General features: G+C 47.3%; 1 protein-coding gene and 3 pseudogenes across 4 annotated transcripts; 1 reads left to right on the forward strand and 3 right to left on the reverse strand.

The window, feature by feature from the left end:
- Positions 1–307: 307 nt before the first annotated feature.
- Positions 308–954, reverse strand: LOC308579919 (histone H2A pseudogene; annotated as a pseudogene). Its single transcript has one exon. The product of its transcript is annotated as a histone H2A pseudogene (transcript).
- Positions 955–3,946: 2,992 nt separating this feature from the next.
- On the forward strand, positions 3,947–4,580 carry LOC308580297 (histone H2A pseudogene; annotated as a pseudogene). Its single transcript has one exon. The product of its transcript is annotated as a histone H2A pseudogene (transcript).
- A 2,040-nt stretch (positions 4,581–6,620) lies between these two features.
- LOC308582523 (histone H2A pseudogene) lies at positions 6,621–7,618 on the reverse strand (annotated as a pseudogene). Its single transcript has one exon. The product of its transcript is annotated as a histone H2A pseudogene (transcript).
- A 3,414-nt stretch (positions 7,619–11,032) lies between these two features.
- Positions 11,033–20,861, reverse strand: LOC308580765 (E3 ubiquitin-protein ligase TRIM39-like). Its single transcript, XM_081182913.1, has 9 exons — positions 19,814–20,861; positions 19,362–19,457; positions 16,590–16,772; positions 15,983–16,005; positions 15,574–15,680; positions 14,771–14,800; positions 14,495–14,563; positions 13,436–13,477; positions 11,033–11,986 (listed from the first exon to the last, which is right to left on the reverse strand). Exons 1-9 carry the CDS (start codon positions 20,261–20,263, stop codon positions 11,466–11,468), a joined length of 1,521 nt encoding a protein of 506 aa, XP_081039039.1. The 5' UTR covers positions 20,264–20,861; the 3' UTR covers positions 11,033–11,465.
- Between the last annotated feature and the right edge of the window lie 2,679 nt (positions 20,862–23,540).

The following is a 23,540-nucleotide window of genomic DNA, read 5'->3' on the forward strand; positions in this document are numbered from 1 at the left end:
GACCATACAGCTAATCCACCAGTTAGATAGGAAATCATCAGGTAAGTAGCCCATTGGAGTTTTGCAATCCTTTTCCTAAAACATGGAGTGCTGGTGCTCATATGGATGCATTGGGCATGCAAGCACAAATTAGCTGTCATGGTCCCCGAAATTGCTAATCCGAGTCACATAAATTGGGATTTCTGCTTTCATGGAATTTAAATGTCTAACGAAAGGGATGTGACCAGCTTAAAAGTGATTTTTTAAATGGCCTAACATGACCCTGAAACCTCATTTCCCAGGGGTCTTAAAAATCAATGGGCCAATATTCCAAGCCAACAGCTTAATTTATTTAAGAGTGGTTTCGTTCTTCCATGAGCATTGTGGGTGGCTCTGAAAAGAGCCTTTGGGTCTACTATTTGGTCGCCCTCGGCAGGCCTTTTTGCCATTTGCTCCTTACTGAACTGCAACGGGCGCGGTGCTGGCCTTGAGGGCCATTTTGGTTCCTTTGGCGGCCTTGGTGACGGGTTTGGCCGCGGCCTTGGCGGCGGCCGCGCTATGCAAAGCTTCGGTCTTCTTGGGCAGCAAGACGGCGTGGATGTTGGGCAGGACTCCGCCCTGCGCGATGGTCACTCCGCCCAGCAACTTATTCAACTCCTCATCGTTGCGCACCGCCAACTGCAAGTGGCGCGGGACGATCCGACTCTTCTTGTTGTCCCTGGCTGCGTTGCCGGCCAACTCCAGGATCTCGGCGCTGAGGTACTCGAGCACCGCGGCCAAATAAACGGGCGCTCCGCCGCCGATGCGCTCGGCGTAGTTTCCCTTGCGTAGGAGCCGATGGACTCTGCCCACGGGAAACTGCAGCCCGGCTCTGGAAGAGCGGGACTTGGCCTTGGCTCGTGCCTTCCCGCCTGTCTTGCCGCGACCTGACATCTTCAAAGGTCCCTGACTACTCTCTCGACGAAATAACGAAAAGACTGCAGGTGTTTTGGAGTGGGCGCCTTTTATACGTTTCTTGAGCTGGCTGTGATTGGTCGAAGATGAACAGGCCAATAGAAAAAAGGATTCTATTTCTAAACCAATAGGAAACGAGTGCGCGCGGGTGGGGTCCTGGGAGAAGGTTGTCAGATTAATTTAGAATATATTGTAGGAGGGCAAATAGTGTCTCTCTGCTTTCTGTTCATCCGACCCTTCCTGAATATTTCTCTAATGGAAATATTGATGCTTTTGGCTTTTTTCCTTTTATTTTTACACATATGATGTTTGGTGAGAGCTGGGGATATTTTGCAAGTTTCCCCTGTGCATTGAATTTCTAGCCGATTCCTTTGCTTATACATTTCCAGCGCGTGAAAGCTACGACGGTCCTCCAAGAAACCTGTTACGGAGTTTACCTTAGACGGTTCCCTGCGATACTTCGTTAAAGTGCCCCTCTAGACTCCCAGACTAAATATGCGCAGGCTGAGGAGGAGAAAGCAGAGGGGGCGGGGCTTGATGCTCCTGAGCAGTTGGGGGAAATGGCGGCCAAGCGCTTCAGATTTTCCCGCCTTTTTTCCTCCCCGGCACCTCGCTCGCCTGCCTGAGGGAAAAGTTGCGCCTCTCAAAAAGACACTTCTGGGAGACGTTGTAAATTTAATCAGTTTTGACGTACACATGGGCAAAAGAAGGTTACCAACAAGTAACATCTGAGGAGATATCTCATTTTAATATTTCCTTTTAAAATATAATCTTGTCCGACATGGTTACTTTTCATGAACTTAAATTCTATTTCAGAAACTTTTGATTTTCAGTAATAATTACTCCTATGTATAATCATATAAATTGATGTGGAGCCACGTTCTCGTCTGTTGCCACAAACACAGCAATCTTTATGGCAACTTAAAAAAACCAATAAGTATTTTCTGGCAGAAGCTTTTTTCCGCTGCAGTCCCACATTTATCTTACATTTTTTAAAATTTACAGATGTTAAGAATTTACAGATTGTGTGCCCTCTTACCTGTGAGTAAGACACTGAATACAGTGGGACACACCTAAGATACACAACTTCCAGGTATCTGAGGAAATAGAAATATCATACTGAACTGCCTTTGTGTTATATTTTGGGTGTATTGTTTCATTTTGAGATTTGATTGTTTTCTTTAAATGTGCACAGAAATATTCTGGGCGTTTGTATTAGGCGGCCAATAAATTGAAATAATAATAGGATAATTCTGTATGTACATAGTGCGTCTGATTTGATTCTCTCACAAGCGCAGACTTAAATTGTTCCTAGTTAATTCACTGAGAGTCTGAAACCTGGAGAAAGATTTCAAATCTACGTTATTTCATTCATTCATTCGATTTATATACTGCCCTTCATCATAAGATCTCAGGGCGCTTATTGCCAACGAATGTCAGAGAGGCAGATTGAGCATGACTTTTGTTAATTTCTGTAGCAGTCAAAGGTTTTACAGTTGCAGCAAAACAATTTTAGGAATTTCTGCATTCACTTCACATCAGGACCGGACTGAGATGTGATCCAAGCGCCACTGTATTTTCCAGACAATTCCAACATATTTGCCATCGCCATAAACAGTCTCTAGCTATTATCGTATTCATATTGCTATCTACTATCAAGTCTTTTTCATTTACCAATTGTCAAATCCGCACAATACTATAGAACCACAGAATATCCTGGCTTCCTTTCACCTTTCAATCATCCCATTTTTGTGTAAACATTTTTGACGCCACACAAAATCCTTCTTCTGTTCCTGGATGTCCAAATTAACGCGTGAGGTTTTGTTGGCAGATCCCCCCCCCCTTTGGTATTTATCCCGTCCTTTACTCAGTGGGAACAGTCTGGCTTAAATATATGCATTCATTGACCTTTGTTACTTATTCTTAAATTGCTAACCTAAGTTGTAGACCAATCAGAACCTACTTTTTAAGAATCCAACGTGTATTAATCATCAGGATGATTAGTAAACAAAACCGGAGTTTGCGTATGTGCATAAAAAGGCTGACATCAAGGCAGCTTTCCCGCCTCTCCCTTCGCCTTTGCTGTTCTTACATAACGAAGAGCTTTGTGAACACGACAACCTGTTCGTTGTTTTGTGACATTTTGGTTTCTCCTAATAAATGTATTGTGGAATCATGCACTGAAACGTGCAGAGTTATGGCAAAGCTAAATCAGTATCAAAGAATCCACGATCCCCGAGTCGATACCACTCATAGGACTACCAGATGATACATCCCTAGTATGATCTCGCTAGGGAAACCTTTTTTGTTTTTGCTCAGTCGTCTTTGCATTGGTAGTCGCCTTATAAATTGCCTCCGGGTTTTATTTTATTTTTCCTTTCCATTTCTAATTCCACTTCGGTACGCAAGTATATTTGCCCTTCATACAGTGCGAGGGACACGAGTTTGATCGGAGTAAAGATGATAAACTCCTATCTGAGATTATTAATCACTGCAAACCACCTCGAGTGCGTGGAAGCCAACAGGAAGGAACACAAACGTCAAAGGATTGGTTTGGGTTGCTGCGTGAAAACAGCCAATGAGGCAGTCTACATTAAATATATTCTAAATTAATATGTTCCCAGTGATATGTAGGTTCCCGTGCCGGAAATGTACAGTATAAGCAAAGGAATCGGCAAAAACTCTATCCTGTACGCAAAGAAAACTTGCAAAATATCCCCAGCTCTCGCCAAACATCGTATGGGTAAAAAAGCAACAAGCCACGAGCATCAATATTTCCATTGGAAAAACATTCGGGGAGGGTCGGATGAACAGAAATCAGAGAGAAACACTATTTGTCCTTTCTTCTACAATATAAATATATTCTAACTCTGTTCCCCTCTCCCTGGACCCCACCCGCGCGCACTCGTTTCCCATTGGTTTAGAAATAGAATCCTTTTTGCTATTGGCCTGTTCATCTTCGACCAATCACAGCCAGCTCAAGAAACGTATAAAAGGCACCCACTCCAAAACACCTGCAGTCTTTTCGTTATTTCGTCGAGAAAGAAGTCAGGGAGCTTTGAAGATGTCAGGTCGCGGCAAGACAGGCGGGAAGGCACGAGCCAAGGCCAAGTCCCGCTCTTCCAGAGCCGGGCTGCAGTTTCCCGTGGGCAGAGTCCATCGGCTCCTGCGCAAGGGAAACTACGCCGAGCGCATCGGCGGCGGAGCGCCCGTTTATTTGGCCGCGGTGCTCGAGTACCTCAGCGCCGAGATCCTGGAGCTGGCCGGCAACGCAGCCAGGGACAACAAGAAGAGCCGCATCATCCCGCGCCACTTGCAGTTGGCGGTGCGCAACGATGAGGAGTTGAACAAGCTGCTGGGCGGAGTGACCATCGCGCAGGGCGGAGTCCTGCCCAACATCCACGCCGTCTTGCTGCCCAAGAAGACCGAAGCTCTGCACAGCGCGGCCGCCGCCAAGGCTGCGCCCAAGCCCATCACCAAGGCCGCCAAAGGCACCAAGGCGCCCCTCAAGCCCAGCACCGCGCCCGTTGCGGTCCAGTGAGGCCAAAAGGCCAAACAGCCCGGACCACGCCCGGCGAAAAAATAATCCAGACCCAAAGGCTCTTTTCAGAGCCACCCACAACGCTCAGAGAAGAACGGAAACACTGGCGCCCTAAATAATATTAAACCTGCGCTCGCTCGCACACTTACTCCATTGCTTCGAAAACTCCCTATCAGTTTACGCCTTTCTTAAAAACGCCTTGAGGCTGCTGCAGGTCGCAAGTGGGAGGTCTACATACACATCCCTGCTTGCTTTACAAACTTCCATCCCATGGAAATCGACCTTTTCATCTGGCTGCCCACTTGCACATGATTATGACAGCTTGTTCAGCCAATTATTTCTGCTGCCATCCACAATACAGTATGAGCACTAGGACCCCATGTACTGTGAAAAGCACTGCGTAACCCCAACCGGGCAATAAGCAGCAACCTAATCCCCTAATTTTGCAGTTGCAGCCTGTAGCCAGGAATACTTAGTAGCTTTCCAACTTTTTCTTTTGTATTCCAACATGCACAAAAAGACGCTGGCTCCAGTGCTCTGCTCTGTTTTCCACCTGCTACAGAATGCTACATCTGGGAGATGTGGAACTAGCATTAATACGGATTGCTATATAAATCCCTATATTTATACAAGTATCTACTTAAAATTAGGCCCCAATCAGAACGGATATGGAGTAGCCACAACTATTATGTAGTGCACTTGAGAGCGTACACATAACGGAAAGTGATGGGAGGAGGGCACCAAATAAATAGGAAGCCTATTTTTTTCTTTGCTCTGGGCTCCGTATTACCCAAGTCTGCTCCTAGCCTGGGCTTTCTTCTAATGTGGATTTTCTCTGTTCTTCCACAAGCAAATCTGACGAAGGATCCAACTAGCGTGCATCCACCCCTAGTGCTGTTTGAAAATTGAAAGTGCATGCAGTATGGATCTCTAATTACCTAAATGTATTTTGATTCAGTTATCTGTGCACTGTGCTGTGAGGGGTTTGCCTCAGGGAGGCATTACTGAGAGGTAGCAATAATTTCGCGGGGTGGACGCTGGGCTATGGGTGTCGCTGTGAATCTGTCAAAATGATAGATGAAATTGCAGTGGGTCTTGATAGGGGATCTAGGCTCTGAAATAAGATCTCAATTTTCTGCCCTTGGGGACATAGTTCAGCAGAATCCGTGTTTATCAGGACTACGAGGGAGGGAGAATGGCATTTTTGATGCCAGTTCCAGTAGTTTGATTACCACTTTCATGGCAGTTGCTTTTGCTGGGGAGATAATCTTTCCCAGGGGTCAGCAAACTTATTCAGCAGGGGGCCGGGTCCACTGTCCCTTAGACCTTGTGGGGGACCGGATTATATTGGCGGGGAGGGGAATGAACGAATTCCTATGCCCCACAAATAACCCAGAGATGCATTTTAAATAAAAGCACACATTCTACTCGTGTAAAAAGACCAGGCAGGCCTCACAAATAACCGAGATGCATTTTAAATAAAAACATACATTCTACTCATGTAAAAACACGCTGATTCCCGAACCTTCCGCGGGCCGGATTGAGAAGGCGATTGGGCCGGATTCGGCCCCTGGGTCTTAGTTTGCCTACCCATGATCTTTTCATTCTTCATACTGCTGAGATATGGAGCCCAGATATACTTGAAGGCTCTGAATTGGACTTGAAAACTTTACCATTCCTCTGTAGTATGGCTAGCTAGGCTAGCTGTATGTCACCCAGCCATATTGCAGAGGAAGGATAAAGTTTTAACAACAGGAGTGAGGAAGAGATGAAACCACTGACATGTATAAGACACATGGGTCCCGTCTTAGATAGAGATAAGTTTGTCCGTTCTGCTTTGGTGAATCTTTGGATTCTCATAGGATGCTGATTCGAAACACTGGAGAGGGGGAAACAGGGCAATATATTGCACCTGCGCAACCTGTGTTTTTTGTACCAGAACTGATATTGTATTTCCCCACAATCCCCTCTTTTTGCCAATTATGTTATTGTTTTTCAAAATTATTACGCCCCATACCCCCCCCGGTTCACTCCAAGCTGTCACTGTTTCAGCATCATAGGAAAGGGGCTGGGTGTGTTGAATGCTTTGGCATTGATGCTGGTGGTACTTCTTTTTAAAAATACGATTCAGAACTTTTTGCAAATTCCCAAGTGTCCTAGCATTATGTAGCAGGTGGAGAACAGTGCAGAATCAGTGTCTTTTGGTATAAATTGGTTTAAGAAAGAAAAAGGCGAATAGCTGCTAGAATTATTGGCTGCAGGCTGTAGCTCTGCTTCACCAGGCAGTGGATCGAGTCCTTGTTGGCCACGGTGCTTATATAGATGTGCTGCCGTGGGTGCGAGGAAATAGCTATCATGGGCACAAAAATGTGGATTTCCATTCCCACGGGACTGAAGTTTGTAAAGCAAGCAGGGATGTGTATGTACCCACTTGCGACCTGCAGCAGCCTCAAGGCGTTTTTAAGAAAGGCGTAAATGATAGGGAGGCGTTTTCGAAGCAATGGGGGAAATGTGCGAGCGAGCGCAGGGGTTTATTATTTAGGGCAGCAGTGTTTCCGTTCTTCTCCGAGCGTTGTGGGTGGCTCTGAAAAGAGCCTTTGGGTTTGGTTATTTTGTCGCCGGCCGTAGTCCGGGCTGTTTGGCCTTTTGGCTTCACTGGACCGCAACGGGCGCGGTGCTGGGCTTGAGGGGCGCCTTGGTGCCTTTGGCGGCCTTGGTGACGGGCTTGGGCGCGGCCTTGGCGGCAGCCGCGCTATGCAAAGCTTCGGTCTTCTTGGGCAGCAAGACGGCGTGGATGTTGGGCAGGACTCCACCCTGCGCGATGGTCACTCCGCCCAGCAACTTATTCAACTCCTCATCGTTGCGTACCGCCAGCTGCAAGTGGCGCGGGATGATGCGGCTCTTCTTGTTGTCCCTGGCTGCGTTGCCGGCCAGCTCCAGGATCTCGGCGCTGAGGTACTCCAGCACCGCGGCCAAATAAACGGGCGCTCCGCCGCCGATGCGCTCGGCGTAGTTTCCCTTGCGCAGGAGCCGATGGACTCTGCCCACGGGAAACTGCAGCCCGGCTCTGGAAGAGCGGGACTTGGCCTTGGCTCGTGCCTTCCCGCCTGTCTTGCCGCGACCTGACATTTTCCAAAGCCCCCAACTTCTTTCTCGACGAAATAACGAAAAAACTGCAAGTGTTTTGGAGTGGGCGCCTTTTATACGTTTCTTGAGCTGGCTGTGATTGGTCGAAGATGAACAGGCCAATAGAAAAAAGGATTCTATTTCTAAACCAATGGGAAACGAGTGCGCGCGGGTGGGGTCCTGGCAGAAGGTTGTCAGATTAATTTAGAATATATTGTAGGAGGGCAAATAGTGTCTCTCTGCTTTCTGTTCATCCGACCCTTCCTGAATATTTTTCTAATGGAAATATTGATGTTCGGGGCTTGTTGCTTTTTTACCCATACGATGTTTGGTGAGAGCTGGGGATATTTTGCAAGTTTCCCCTGTATATACAGTTCCTAGCCGATTCCTTTGCTCATACATTTCCAGCACGTGAAAGCTACAACGGTCTGCCTAAAAATCTGTCACGCAGTTTACTTTAGGCAATTCCCTGCAATACTTCGTAAAAGCGCCCCTCTGACTTTAGGACTTAACAGGCCCAGGCGGCTGTGGAGAAAGCAGAGCGGAGCGGGGCTTGACGCTTCTGTTCAGTTGTGGAAAATGGCAGCCAAGCGCTCCAACGGGTTGAGTGGATTGCAGAGACGTGAATACTCTCCGTACTAGGAGAGCAGAAATACTGTAAATGCTGTACAAAAGTTAAAATAAAAAAATTAAAAAATTAGGAGAGCAGCAAAGCAGTGTGATGAGTTGAGAGGCCGCTTTCCTGAAGCTGGAGGGAATAGGGGAGGGAAGGAGTCTGCCTCTTTCAATGCTGGGCTGTGCCAGTACTTGAAAGCAGCAATAATCTGCTGCATAAATAATAATGAAGGAGCGTCTCTACCCCCATCGTTCTGTCCGGACAGAGGTGCAGAGCTGAGGGCCTTCTGGTGGTTCCTTCATTGCGAGAAGTGAGGCTACAGGTAACCAGGCAGAGGGCCTTCTCGGTAGTGGCACCAACCCTGTGGAAGCCCTCCCATCATATGACAAAGAGATAAACAACTACCTGACAATTAGAAGAAATCTGAAGGCAGCCCTGTTTAGGGACGCTTTTAATGTGTGACATTTTAATGTATTTTTAATCTTTGTTGGAAGCTGCCCAGAGTGGCTGGGGAAAACCAGCCAGATGGGCGGAGGACAAATAATAAATTAATAATAATAATAATAATAATAATAATAATAATAATAATCCCTCTCCTTGCTTCTGAGCGCCTTCAAAGCATGGTGTGAAGCAGAACAATAGAATCTTAGAATTTGAGGTGACCCTACGGGTCATCTAGTCCAACCCCCTGCAATGCAGGAATCTCAGCTAAAGCATCCATGACAGATGGCCATCCAGCAGAAGGCTGACCCTTCTGCCTACCATCAGATCTTTTGCATGTGGCTGAGAAACTAAAGGCTGGCTACTGGAGTCATTCAGAATGTGTGGGCACCTGGGCTTGTGTGGAAGGGTGTATGCCATAAGTTAGAAGATGGTTCTGTTGCCAGAATCTTTAGAGAGGGCCCAAAATCCACTAGATGAGATGATTAGCTCTTTTGCTCAGTGTTACTCTGAATTGCTGCCAATATCTCTTCTTGCAAGTTTGCAGAAAAGTCCCACTGGCCATGGCTTGAACAATGAAGGTTTCTCAAAAGCTATTGAGGACAAGCAAGCTAAGAAACCAGAGTTGCAGACCCTGCAACAGGCCCATAAACATTCTTCTAGCCATCGCAAAGCTAGGCTGCGAAATCTGAGATGGGTTGATGAGCTTCTGACCTTGAAGAAAGTGTGGACGTTCCCCCCCCCCCCATGAAGAAGTGACCCACTGCGATCCCATTTCAGGGGCCTAATCTGGCCTGCTAGTCGGTTTAATCCGGCTCTTGTGGCAGTTTATTTCCTGGGGTAATATCCTAAAAAAACCTCAACAACTTCAATGCTAGGAAAAGGTCCACAACTTTGGTTGGCCCTTTGGTCAGTCCTCATGGCCCTTCACTTCATCAATTTTGGCCCTCTTTGAAAAAAGTTTGGACACCACTGCTCTAGGGTCAAAGCTCATTGGCAAAAAAGTCTTAGTGGAATTGTGCACCCAGTCATTGTCACTATTAAAGGAGATGGCTCAGATCCCCTTGCTGGGCCCATATGAATCGGCCCCTTCTCTACTGTAAACAACCTAGCTTCTCGCAGTTTCTGGAAATCTCACACAGATTAATATACACAAGCTGTTGTTTCTGCGAATGAATGATCTTTATACAACATGTGCCTGATTGCCACAAAAGGGAACACAGGATTTAGGGAGGTGTGGGTGGTTCCCTCCCACAGGACACCAAGCCAAGAGGTTTCAAAAAAAAATAATAAGGAATTATTGTGAAAATAAGTAATACTTAGTGGGTGCCATCAAATTTTATTCTTGCTCAGGGTGCCATATTACCAAAGTCCATCCCTGAGCAGACCCTGGTTAGCGTGCCTGCAACCCCATGAATTATGCACCGCTCACGCAGATTCAGGTGATGTGTAACAATACACTGAAAATAATATATGTAAGATATTAAAAGAATACAAAATAGTGACAGGATTTTTGAGTAGCCTAAAGGATATAAATATTCCACTAGATGTTTTGCAGCACTCTTCCATTTCCAGCATGGATCTAACCGGGATTGCATTTTGCAGCATGCTCAACTGCCCAATATTCAAAATAATAAAACTTTTTTTTTTTAAGCGGGAGGGAGGGACAGGAGATTGGGGCCTCATACAAAATACCTGGGGGTCAGGACCCTGGGCAAGGCATAGGCAAACTCGGCCCGCCACATGTTTTGGAACTACAACTCCCATCATCCCTAGCTAGCAGGGCCAGTGGTCAGGGATGATGGGAATTGTAGTCCCAAAACATCTGACAGGCCGAGTTTGCCCATGCCTGTGGGCCTGGTCTAACCCCAAACAATACTCCACCTCAAACACATGTATCTTAAAATGAAATATTGGAACCAACATTGCGGAATGTTAAAATGTTCCTTTACTCACAGGCATTTCAGGGGATAGGATGGGATGGTTTTAAACATAGGCCTGGTTAATTGGTGAGCCTAGTTGTGTTATTTTGCTGGGATGGTGGGTTTTTTAAAATAATTCTTACACTATGAACATTATCTGTATCATTTTTGTTCAGTATGGCACTTAAAAAAAATGTTTTTAGGATGCCTTGAATCTTTTAAGAAAAGCAATAGAATAAACTAAAATTATCATAACAGAAGTGGAGCATAAATATTAGTTGAGTCAAAACAAAGGTTAAAAGGATTTTTTAAAAAAAACTTTATTGAAAGATTAATGAAATGATTAAAGACTGCAACGGTGACAGCAAATCATAAGTTCATTAAAAGTAAAAAGCTACAGTTCTATGCTAACAAATAGCAGAGTTAACATATGGGAAGATTAAGGGTCAAAAATAGACAATATTTGGTTTATTTAGCATTAAAATGCAGGTTTGCAAAGCTGCAAAATACTGAGAGAAGCTAATGATTATTTGAATCCCAAAAAAGTGGTGGGGGATTTAACCCTTTGCTTTGGGTCCCAAGTATAATCCCTCCGCTGAAGCTGCTATCTGCACTGGGAGGAAATCCCCCATTGGCACCACCGAGAGGGTGCAAAATTAAAGTACCGTAACATTATTTGAGGCCAGCTTTTCTGTACTGGATTATAAAGCACAGTCAAGCCAAAACACCATGGTCCTTTGTTGAAGGGGAATGTGGGACAGCGGCATGGGATGGAAATTGCAGCCTGTACAGACTTCCAAAGGGATATCTTCTGCTCTTTGGAACTAACACCTGGACTCGTCAGAGAACCCAGGAAAGGCAAAGCACAGGCCAAGGACCATGTGCTTTAAGAGCACAGCTGGAGGCAAGCTGATGAATCGACAATCCGGAAAAAGGGAAAAACTTCCTCCCCATCAAAATCAAGTGAGTCGAAAATAAAGAGGCAGGTGTTATCTTCAGCATCATAAAAAGACACTTTCCCTGCGTCATAGTTCAAAGAAACTCGGATTTGTGCTGGGCCCTCTTCTGGGTCCAAATAGGTAGGAGGTGAAGTCAGAGCTTTGAACTGATCATGGCGGCTAAAGCCCACAGCCCAGATCCCTTCATAGGGTTCAAAATTAATTTCCCTATCCCTCTCCACAGACTCTCTGGCTACGCCCACAGCCCAATGGTTGACATTACAGACATCCACCGTCCAATAATGTTTCCCTGAGCTGAATCCCCACATTCCAAGTACACAGCGGGCATATTCAAACCGAATTGAACTGTAGGGGTAGTTCTGACGGACATTTCCCCACCATAATGCTTTTCCATCTGGAGACACAATATAGCGGGGATGGGCTGTTTCCGGATCAAACACCACGTTTTCTGAAACACAACAGGAAGACGGGTGGTAAAACAAAGCAAACAAGACGAACACTTAACAGAATCGGTTACTTCCGTAAGGTAGTGCTCGCAAATTGCACGTATTCTGTAGGAGGAGAGAACCAAAGTAGGCCAATTCGTACAACCAAATTTGCATGGTGAGAATACAGGGGCACATGGAGGGTGAGAGTTGCAAGCTGGAGGCTGTGTGTGCAGAAACGAAGATGAAATTTACACTCGCTGCTTCACCCACTTTTGCCTTTGGCCCCCCACAACATGGCATGTGGCCCTCAGAAGTCTGTTTATAATAATAATAATAAATTTTATTTATATCCCGCCCTCCCCAGCCGAAGCCGGGCTCAGGGCGGCTAACAACAATAAAACAGTACAACACAACACAACACTCTAAAATCATTCCTTATAAAATTAATTCAAATTAAACCACTGGCAACCATTGGGCCAGAGCTCCGCGAAGATTGCCAAGGGAGGGAGTCAGGCTGTGCCCTAGCCAAAGGCCTGGTGGAACAGCTCTGTCTTGCAAGCCCTGCGGAAGGATGTCATGTCCCGCAGGGCCCTGGTCTCTTGTGACAGAGTGTTCCACCAGATCGGAGCCACAGCCGAAAAAGCCCTGGCTCTAGTTGAGGCCAGCCTAACCTCTCTGTGGCCTGGGACCTTCAAGATGTTTTTATTTGAAGACCGTAAGTTTCTCTGTGGGACGTACCAGGAGAGGCGGTCCCGTAGGTACGAGGGTCCTAGGCCGTATAAGGCTTTAAAGGTTAAAACCAGCACCTTAAACCTGATCCTGTACTCCACCGGGAGCCAGTGCAGCTGGTATAGCACCGGGTGCATGTGATCTTGCATCGAGGACCCCGTAAGGAGTCTCGCAGCAGCATTCTGCACCCGCTGGAGTTTCTGGGTCAGTCTCAAGGGCAGCCCCACGTAGAGTGAACTATCATAATCCAGTCTGGAGGTGACCGTCGTGTGGATCACAGTAGTTAGGTCAGGGCGAGAGAGGTAAGGAGCCAACTGCTTAGCTTGGCGGAGATGGAAAAATGCCACCTTTGTTATAGCTGCAATCTGCGCCTCCATGGAAAGGGAGGTGTCAAAGATTACACCCAAACTCTTAACGGACGGTGCTGGCACTAATTGCTCTTTAGAAGAGAATGTGGCCCTTGAGCTGGAAAATGGTTAATGTAACCCTTTCCACAACACCATTTCCCCCAATCTAAGTCCTCCTTAAGCTATTTACTTGCTTGGGGGGTTGGTTTAGACTGGAATGACAGGGCAGGGACTAACTCGCTTTCTCTACCCCTCAGCACTGCTGCCAGGGCCTCAGTCCAGTTTGATCTCCCCCTGCAGCAACTTTTGTCTCAAGAGAGAAAGGTCAGGACATCAAATGGTGAAACTCTCCAACATCTGGGCTGCTTTTGCTCTCCAGAAATAGCAACTTACCTCTTATCCATTTTGATTTCCCCTTCTTGGGAGTATAATAGTCTACGAGGAGAAAAGAGAACAGGGTAAAACGTCTGCTGTAAGGCTAACAGAAGAGATCTTAAAGGTAAAGGTAAAGGGACCCCTGACCATTAGGTCCAGTTGTGACCGACTCTGGGGTTGCGGCGCTCATCTCGCTTTATTGGCCGAGGGAGCCGGTGTACAGCTTCCGGGTCATGTGGCCAGCATGACTAAGCCGCTTCTGGCGAACCAGAGCAGCGCACGGAAACACCGTTTACCTTCCTGCTGGAGCGGTACCTATTTATCTACTTGCACTTTGATGTGCTTTCGAACTGCTAGGTTGGCAGGAGCAGGGACCGAGCAACGGGAGCTCACCCCATCATGGGGATTCGAACCGCTGACCTTCTGATCAGCAAGTCCTAGGCTCTGTGGTTTAACCCACAGCGCCACCTGTGTCCCAAAGAGATCTTACAGCCTGTTTAATCATGCACCAATGAAATTTTGTTGCTAATTAAACTACAAGAATCATTCACAATAATTATTGACTAATGCATGAATCGTGTTCTTAAGGCTAACTGTCATAGAATCATAGAGTTGGAAGAGAGCACAAGGGCCATCGAGTCCAACCCCCTGTCAGATGAACAACTGCTGTGTCTTTGCCTTTCTTCCAGGGGGCAGGAGAGGCATGGCATGCATTCGTTTATTTCGCCACATGTGATGACCCAGTGCTGTTAGACCTGCAAACTTATCGTCAAAAACTACCGTCAACTGTCAGGGAAAGACCCCTAGGTTCTGGCGAAAGAAAAAGAGGAGACATAAATGAGGACAAGAGTTACGCTCAGGGCAAGAATGTAAATTACTCCTATGTAGGCCATTGGGTTAACTGCCCAAAGGTAGTAGTACAGCAGGCAGTTTGTCATAGGATGGGTCAAGCGAGGGGATCGTCTCATTTTGCTGAATAGCATGGAACTCAGGGATGGCAAACCTTCCGGATGTTGCTAGATTCCCATCGGCCACTGGCCACCCAAATATTTATCCCCATGCTCTCCCATTTTTTACCTGCGGCAGGTGCTGGATAGACAAAAACAGAAGTACATATGTGCTGATTGAGTTGCTGTGGCACGCCTCCTGGATTCAAAAACACAAGAGTCACCCCATTCCTCTCTGATTAGTTAATTTCAGTCTAACACGAATGTCTGAACATGCACACGAGGCCAAACAAAAGGGCTGCGAGGCTGCACCAACCACGCCAGCCACTGGGGCCCGGCTTTCATATCCCATGGAAGGTTCTAGACCAAATGCTTCTTTCCCATTCTGGCATGGATGCAAACTCACCTGCTCTTGGACTGGCCAGTTTTGGAGGTGCTGGGGAGAGAAAGGTGGAAGGGAAACTCAGACACAGTTTCAGATACCATGTACAGTTCACACTGGATGTGTACTCTATATACGTGTGTGTGTGTGTGTGAATGCTCTTCATTTTTGGAGGGAGAAACCATAAAGGCAGCAATATTTAACTGTGGTCCCAGTCGTGCAGGTAAGATTTTAGCTGGTCATGCTGGGAGTTAAGGGGATACTTGTTTAATATTTACTGCCTCGTTCCCTGTGAGGGAAAGCAGTCTCAGAAAGGAAGTCTGAGTCTCCCAATACTGAGTAGTAGCTTTGGTTAAGCGGTCTTGTTATTGCGACCCAGTACTCCAAATAACTCTACAGACTTTTCATAAGGATCTGCTCTAATTACTTCAGGATTAACCACAGACGCAGATCAAGACCTGGCTTTGTGAACTGCCAATACAGTGGTACCTCTGGTTACGTACTTAATTCGTTCTGGAGGTCCATTCTTAACCTGAGGTACAACTTTAGCTAATGGGGCCTCCTGCTGCTGCCACGCCGTTGGCATGCAATTTCTGTTCTCATCCTGAGATAAAGTTCTTAACCCGAAGTACTACTTCCGGGTTAGCAGAGTCTGTAACCTGAAGTGTTTGTAACCTGAGGTACCACGGTATTGATATGCACTATGTGAGATGAGGAAGGACTCCCATATATATAAAACTCTGCAGTGGCAACTTCTGTCTCTTTTGTGGGTGAGCCTGACTGACTCATGTGATTGTTATTATCCTAGTTAAAACATAATCTGTTACCTGAAAGCTCACACAACTTGGTCTGCACCAGCTGTAGTTTTTCATTAAGCCACTCAACTTTCTTATTCAGATCAGCTTTGGGTTTCTCATATATTTCTGTGTTGCACCTGGAAGAACATATGATTTAAAATAAAGCACTGCCCTGTATTGATTCCTTTCCTGTTAAATAAACTAGCAATTGCTTCGCTTTCATGGCATAATCAGCTGCCTGAGATGGCGGCCTTAATCTGCCTAATGGCAGGACTGTCCCAATCTTGAAAAATAGCTTAGTTGGTCAGAGCAGGGTGCTGATATAACCCCAAGGTTGCAGGTTCAATCCCCGTATGGGAGAGCTGCATATTCCTGCATTGAAGGGGGTGGGACGAAGATGATCCTTTCCAGTTCTATGATTCTGTAAACAGGGGCTTACCTGCTCAGCAAGGGATCCATAGCCTAGGGGGAAAGACAAATTGATCAGCCCCACTTTTCAAAGTTTATTACAGTTCATCAAGTACTAACTCTTAATGCATTTTGCATATTTACAGCCCACCTTCCTTTCAAGACGGAACAATGAAAACAGGACAGACCATCAACACTACAGTAAAAAAGAAGACCATTATTATGGGTTGTATTCAAATAGCGTCTACCGAGAGTAGACCCATTGAAATTAACGAACCGAAGTTGACCATGCTCATTAATTCCAGTGGGTCTACTTTGAGTAGGATTAGCACTGACTACCACCCTACAGCTCCTCCAGTGTCAAAAAGGGGTGTGTGAGAGAGAACACAAAAGTCTCATTTTTCTGTGTTATTGCTATCAGTTTCTGCTTCATATTTGCCACCAAATTTATGACGACTTCTAAAAAAAAAGGTTTGTCTGGACTGAAACAAATCTGCTGTACCCTTTTCACGTCACAGACCAACATTTTTTAATTTTCCCTGTTTTTGTTGGGGAGGGGAACAACAACAAAAAAAAGGAGAGAGGAATGTCCACCCAGCCCAAATTTCCCTGGGCTTTCACATCTTGTATAATCTCACCTGCAGGAGTTCAAAGGCAGACTTCAGACACATCTCCTCTGCCTCTTTAATCAGCTTGGCGAGATGAGAACTGCGCTCTGAGAATTCGCTGGCTATTTTGTCGATTGACTTCATGATCTCTTCACACGCATCTAGCAGTTCCCACTTTCCCGCAGCTTGATTCCTGAGGCTTCCCACGCGTTTCTGCAAAGAGCCGAGGACAAGAGAGACCGAATTTGGTGTGCTGTTGTGATTCCATCCCCAGGGAAACAGGCTCAAACAGGGGGAAAGAGCCAGTTGTGCTTAGTTTCATCAGGGCTAATTCATTCCACCATAACTAGCAGGAGGTGTAACCTAATGCAAAGGTCAGTAGGGTGGACATTTCCCCCCCAGTGCTTTTGGGGGGGGGGGTCTTCCCAAAGGCATTTGTTTGGTCACTGTGAGAATAGAATGCACACTCCCAGCTTGGGGTCATCTCTTTCTGATTCATTCCCAAACCCACCACCATTCTCTTGACAATAACCTTTTCACCCACTTCTTTGCTATTACTGACCTGGACAAGAACATTACTTCCTCCTGTTTTGCAATCCACGTATTTCCAACCTTGTCCCACTATCTTATCTGATACCTTCAGTTAAGCTATACAGTGGCACCTTGGGTTAAGTACTTAATTTGTTCCGGAGGTCCGTTCTTAACCTGAAGACCACTTTAGCTAATGGGGCCTCCTGCTGCTGCCGGAGCACAATTTCTGTTCTCATCCTGAAGCAAAGTTCTTAACCCAAGGTACTATTTCTGGGTTAGTGGAGTCTTTAACCTGAAACGTATGTAACCTGAGGTACCACTGTACTACTACTAATGATGATGATGATAATAATAATAATATAAAGTTTATTATTTATATCCTGCCCATCTGGCTGGGTTTCCCCAGCCACTCGGGGTGCCTCCCAATTGAATATTAAAAACACAATACATAGGAGGTGTCAACTCCTAAGGGTTTTCAAAAAAGTTGATGGGCATTGCCATTCAAATGGGGGGGGGGTTGCACTGCATCATGTGATCAGTTATTTGGGGCGGGGCTTACCTGTCCCCACTCCAATATTTTCTTCGATTTCGCTCCAGAAATCTATAATGTAACCATATTCACTTCTGAAATCCTGTGTTCATCCATCTCTATATCTTAAATGTTACAAAAGCATTTTGCAGGTGCCTTGATACACTTCAGCTTATGTTGTATGGACCTATCTGCATTTGGCTGTGATTTATTGTTTTTAGATTGATTTCATGATATAGCCAATTTTCATAGTTTTAAATACCCCAAAACTGAAAAACAAGCCTGCACTTTTGAAAAAACAACAACCCTGTAATAACCAATATTATTTTAGATTCTAAGATGGACTTTGTTTCATTAATTTTTTCTTTTAAAAGGGATGCGGGTGGCGCTGTGGGTTAAACCACAGAGCCTAGGACTTGCCGATCAGAAGGTCGGCAGTTCGAATCCCCGCAACGGGGTGAGCTCCCGTTCCTCGGTCCCTGCTCCTGCTAACCTAGCAGTTCAAAAGCACCCCAAAAAGTGCAAGTAGATAAATAGGTGCTGCTCTGGCGGGAAGGTGAATGGCGTTTTCTTGCGCTGCTCTGGTTTCGCCAGAAGTGGCTTAGTCATACTGGCCACATGACCCGGAAGCTGTACGCTGGTTCCCTTGGCCAATAAAGCGAAATGAGCGCTGCAACCCCAGAGTCGGCCACGACTGGACCTAATGGTCAGGGGTCCTTTTACCTTTATTGTAGAAAAGTTGTAGCCAGTTGCGATTTCCCCCCCACAATGTCCAAAAAACATAAAATATTGTTACAAGACATAAGAGACCCACAAATTTTATTCTTTGTTGAGAAAGTGCATGTCTTTGCAATAATTTTCACCATCAAAAACCTTTGATTTCATCGTGCCCTAATGCTGAAAATTTTTCTAAACCTAGTTTTTCCACCAAAAATGCTACATTTATACATTTTTAAGGCATTTATAAAATCTTTTGAGTGCTGCCGTATTTCCCCCCTGAAATCCTCATCATGTTATTGATCTCTGTGTAAAATTTCAAAGAGATCTGATCACTGGTTATGGAGGAAAAAAATAAAATAAAATGCACATAATACAGAGGATCTCAAGAGGGACAGAAACACAGATTTCACGAAACTTTGAAGTGCTATAAAATTTAAACCGTTTGAGATAGAGGGGGGAAATTAAGGGTTGTTGTTTTTTCAGCCATAAGGGAAGGGTGTACACTAAGTTTCATCAAAATCCGAGAGGGTGGGCGACATGACAGCGTTGAACTTATTGGAATTTCAGCTCCGGTCGTCCGAGCTGATAAGGCTCATCTTCCTTTGAGCCCAGCAGAGCATTAAGACAACGCCACAGCGGAAGGATGAGATCGGTATGGGCTACATTGCTGTACTTTATTACTAAGCTATGCAGAGAGCAAAGAAATATACATGTTCTCTCTATGAGAAGCAGAGAGCAACTGAACAAAGGAATCAAAGAACAAAGGAAACAGGAAACCAGTAACGTCACATCCCGTCTCCCTTTCCCGTGAGACTCCAACAGTATCTGGACTCTCTGGAATGTAAACAGTCCTGTGACTGCAAGCAGCTGCTCAGTGAGAAACAGAAACTAACAGAACTGACATGGAATGCCCCAACAGCAACAACTCCTCTAATGGGCCTGAGAGGAGCTGCAGTCCAGAACATCTGGGGAGCACAAAAAGGAGGAAGCGTTGTGTGGATGGCAAACTGGGAGTTGCCTACCTTCATTTCCTGAATTTCTCTCTCACTGCACCATTTCCCCTTCAAAATTTCATCTCTCTCCTTCTTCAAGGTTGTTAGGCAGCTTTGGAGTTGATCCTAAAAGGGGAAAAAATGGCATTCAGCGCTTATACTATTAGTTAAAAGATTTAGAAGCCGCTTTTTCACGAAAGAGCTCTCAGAGTAGTATACAAGTAAAACTGCAAATAAAATCCTGGGGATGGTGGCATTTGAAGATCAACATTTTCTGGAGCAGGCATAGGCAACCTCAGCCCTCCAGATGTTTTGGGACTACAATTCCCATCATCCCTGACCACTGGTCCAGTTAGCTAGGGATGATGGGAGTTGTAGTCCCAAAACATCTGGAGGGCCGAATTTGCCTATTCCTGAGTCACCCTTTTCCCATCCTCTTCCTGCTCCAAATTCTCCCAAAACGAGGGGTCGATTTCGCTTACCTTAGCATCCTGGGCAGCCTCGTCGATGGGGAGGGCGACGTGCGCTTTGTGCGCCCGGGATTCCCTGCAGACCAAGCAGATGAAGGCGCGGTCCTCTAGGCAGAAGAGCCGGAGGGCTTCGTAGTGCTTCCCGCACAACTTCGGCACTTTCTCCTTGGGCTCCCCTTCGGCCAGGCGGAGGCTCTGCAGGCGGAGGCGCTGGATCGCTTCGGCCATATTCGCCAAGTGCCTGTTGCGCCGGAGGTGGCTCCGGGGGAAAGCGATCCTGCACTGGGGGCAAGAGGAGAGGTCGTGGCTCGGCCCCTCCGGGCACTGGGCGATGCAGGCTCGGCAAAAACTGTGCCCGCAAGCGATGATCATCACCGGGTCGCGGAAGTAATCCAAGCAGATGGAGCAGGTCGCTTCGTCCTGGAGAGTTTTGGAGGGGTCCCCGGCGGCGGCGGCGGCCATGGGTGCGCCTCGTTGCGCGCAAAATGCGCGGTCTGGGCAGTGCGGGAGAAAGAGAGTCCCGCCTCGCCGCGGTAGAGGTCAAAGACGGAGGATTTCTTCTGTCGCCGCAGCCTGGATCCCTGCAAACCGAGGAACGGAAAGGAGGAGACGGGCGAAAGCGACAGCGAAGACGCAGCGCAACACGGAGACGAGCGTGACGCCGAAGGGTCTGAAGGGGGCGTGGCGCTGAAGCGAAGCGGGAAAGTGCCGCGAGGGGACAGAAAACTTTCACTTTTCAGGAAATGGCTCACACCCATGAAGATATGCCTGATGGTGGTGCTTAAATGCGCTTTGATTGCACCACTTGTCTTTCTTACATTTGCATCTCTTAAGGCGCTCAGTGCGGCACGTATTAAATTTCCGCCTTTCCTCCGAAGATTTTCCAATATAAAACCACGAAAATATATATAGCATAGTAAGCAATGACCCGCCAACCCAAAGTTTAAAAGGTCAAAGATTGTATTTATTGTTTAACAGGGGCAGGGCCGGATTTAGGTTTGATGAGGCCCTAAGCTACTCAAAGTAATGGGGCCCTTTATATGTCCAGCTGTCTTTTGTCAACAACAAATTGTCACTGTAATTTATGGACCTAACAGGTATCTAAAGCCATTTGCCACTGTTGCTGGATGCAGGTTTTATTTTATGTTTTTTATCTTATATTTTGGAAATGTACATCCAGTTCTTTTTCCTTTAATTTTTTGGGGGCCCCCAAGAGAGTGGGGCCCTAAACTATACCTTGTTTAGCTTATACATAAATCCGGCACTGAACAGAGGCCATGCCAGATATTAAACTCATAAGATATTAAACAGGTACGTTTGATCTTCGCCAAAAGGCAGAGAAGCTTCCCCCCTTAACCCTCACAACCCCCCTGTTGGGTAGGTTAGGCTGAGCAGCCGTGGCAACACTCCGCCAAGTGGGGATGGGAACCCACCCTAGTCCAAATTTTAAGAAGTGGTACCCGAGTTTGCCTTTTCCCTGCTCTCTGCTTCCTCTTTCTTAATCAGTTTAGGACCCAGTTGACTAGAGCAGTGTTTCCCAACCACTGTTCTGCGGCACACTAGTGTGCCGCGAGATGTTGGCTGGTGTGCCGCGGGAAAAATTAAAAAATTTGAAAGTTTTTTTTTTTTAAGTCAAATTTTCGATTGGGGCGCCGTCACTAGATGACCCCTGGGGTTCCCTCCCTCCCGCTCTGCGCCTCCCTCCTCCTCCTCCGGGGAGGCCCTTCCTGGCTCTCGGCCAAGGCTTGGCGGCTGCCACTCACTCACTTGCTCGCCCACCCGTCCCTCCATCCCTGCACCCGGCCTCTCCCCCTCCGTCCCCGGCGCGGGGGCTGCCGGGATCCGTAGTCCCCTCACCCTTGGGATCCGCGCCCACGCGGGGTGCGCAAACTACGTTTCCCAGCGTGGCCTGGCGGGCTGGGCGTTTTGTTTGAAGCGCTCTTCTCCCGGCCATGGAATGAGCGCAGCGGCGGCGGCCGGACGGGCAGGGGCTCTTCCGCGCAGACCCCGCGCAGCCTGCCTGCGCCCCCGCGGAGATCGGGCAGCAGGATGGAGCCCGGGGATCCCCGCGGAGGCGGAGCGGCGGCGGCGGCTGCCCCCCAGGTAGGGCTGCGTCGGGGTTTTTTTATTTTTGCAATGCTGCATCCGCGCCGGAGGGGACGCATCGGACCGCGGGGAGACCCCTTGGCGGGCGTGCAAGGCAATGCATGCGTGCAGGCGTTGCATGGAGTGCAGTGCAATGCAATGGCAACGCGGCGCCCTGCATGCATGCATGCAACTTCCACCGGCGCTCCGGACTTGGCAGGTGAGGGGGGTCCCCAGTGGGCGGCAGAGAGAGCCGGGAGGGCGAAGGGGAGCCGGGGGGAGCAGCGCTGCTCACCGAGCCCGGGGGGAAACTTCGGCGTCGTTGCGCCGGGTGTTGGAAGCGGAGGCTGGCGGGGGCCCCTCACCTGCAAAACCTGGTCGCCTCTCATTTCGTGCATTGCATTCATCGCCCGCTTTCTCCTCCAAGGAGCTCCCGGGGGCGCGCGTGGTTCTCCCCGTGTTATCCTCGCAACAACAGCCCTGCGAGGTGGGTCAGGCGAGTGGCCCAAGGGAGCACCCAGGGATTGTCCTGGCCAGGTGGGGTGATTTGAACCCTGCTCTCTGCCCGGTCTTCGTCCTCATTTAGCCCCCACATGTGCATGACTGTGCATGACTGAGGTTTCCCCCCCTCGTCTTGGCTATGGTGTGAGTCTGTGCTGTTAATTAATGGGGTTCTGCCTTCGGAGAAGATGAGCCAGCCCTCAAGGAGGTGATTATGTAATTTGCTAGCAATTCATGTCCCTCCCAGCGTGACGCTGCGCGCTGACGTCACGGGGCTGTAATGGTGGTGTGCCTCGAGATTTTTTTCATGAAACAAGTGTGCCTTTGCCCAAAAAAGGTTGGGAAACACTGGACTAGAGGAGCAGGACTGGTGGGTGTCTGGGGTCTTGTTAGGATATGTTTTATTTGTATACTGCTTTTTAGCCCCCAAACTCCCAGAAGTAGTGAACAACATTAAAACAGGTCAATAAAAAAGAAATATGCTTTCTTGAATTGGAGCGGGGGAGCAGACTCCTCATAATTCCTGGATTTAGGAAGTTTAAGTTATCAAGGTTTGATTTGTTGTTGTTTAGTAGTTTAGTCATCTCCGACTCTTCGTGACCCCCTGGACCAGAACACGCCAGGCACTTCTGTCTTCCACTGCCTCCCGCAATTTGGTCAAACTCATGCTGGTAGCTTCGCGAACACTATCCAACCATCTCGTCCTCTGTTGTCCCCTTCTCCTTGTGCCCTCCATCTTTCCCAACATCAGGATCTTTTCCAGGGAGTCTTCTGTTCTCATGAGGTGGCCAAAGTATTGGAGTCTCAGCTTCAGGATCAGTCCTTCCAGTGAGCACTCAGGGCTGATTTCCTTCAGAATGGAGAGGTTTGATCTTCTTGCAGTCCATGGGACTCTCAAGAGTCTCCTTCAGCAGCATAATTCAAAGCAAGGTTTGATTAAACTTTGCCAAATACTGAAATCGCCTGGATTTAATTATTCTAATGAGCCAAGCCACATCTGCAGAGCTGGCTGGAAGGGCCATTAGCAGGGGACAAAGACTAGTGATGGCCCATCAAGGAAACCATCAGAGGACAAGAGTGCCAGGAAAGGGGAGTGGGCCCTCTTCCTTGATAGGGGCTAGTGGGTATAGACAAAGCCAGGTTCAACATTGAA

The sequence above is a fragment of the Podarcis bocagei genome, assembly GCF_964188305.1.
Source record: "Podarcis bocagei genome assembly, chromosome: 2".
In the NCBI taxonomy this organism is placed as follows: Eukaryota; Metazoa; Chordata; class Lepidosauria; order Squamata; family Lacertidae; genus Podarcis; species Podarcis bocagei.

What these genes read in the sequence shown, in the direction of transcription:
- LOC308580765 (XM_081182913.1), bottom strand. Translation starts at nt 20,263, where the DNA reads ATGGCCGCCGCCGCCGCCGGGGACCCCTCCAAAACTCTCCAGGACGAA. An exon ending in ATGGATCCCTTGCTGAGCAG is followed by an intron (nt 15,681 to 15,982) that starts GTAAGCCCCTGT and finishes ATGTTCTTCCAG; the next exon opens with GTGCAACACAGAAATATATG. An exon ending in GAAATCAAAATGGATAAGAG is followed by an intron (nt 11,987 to 13,435) that starts GTAAGTTGCTAT and finishes GTTGTGTTTCAG; the next exon opens with AAAACGTGGTGTTTGATCCG.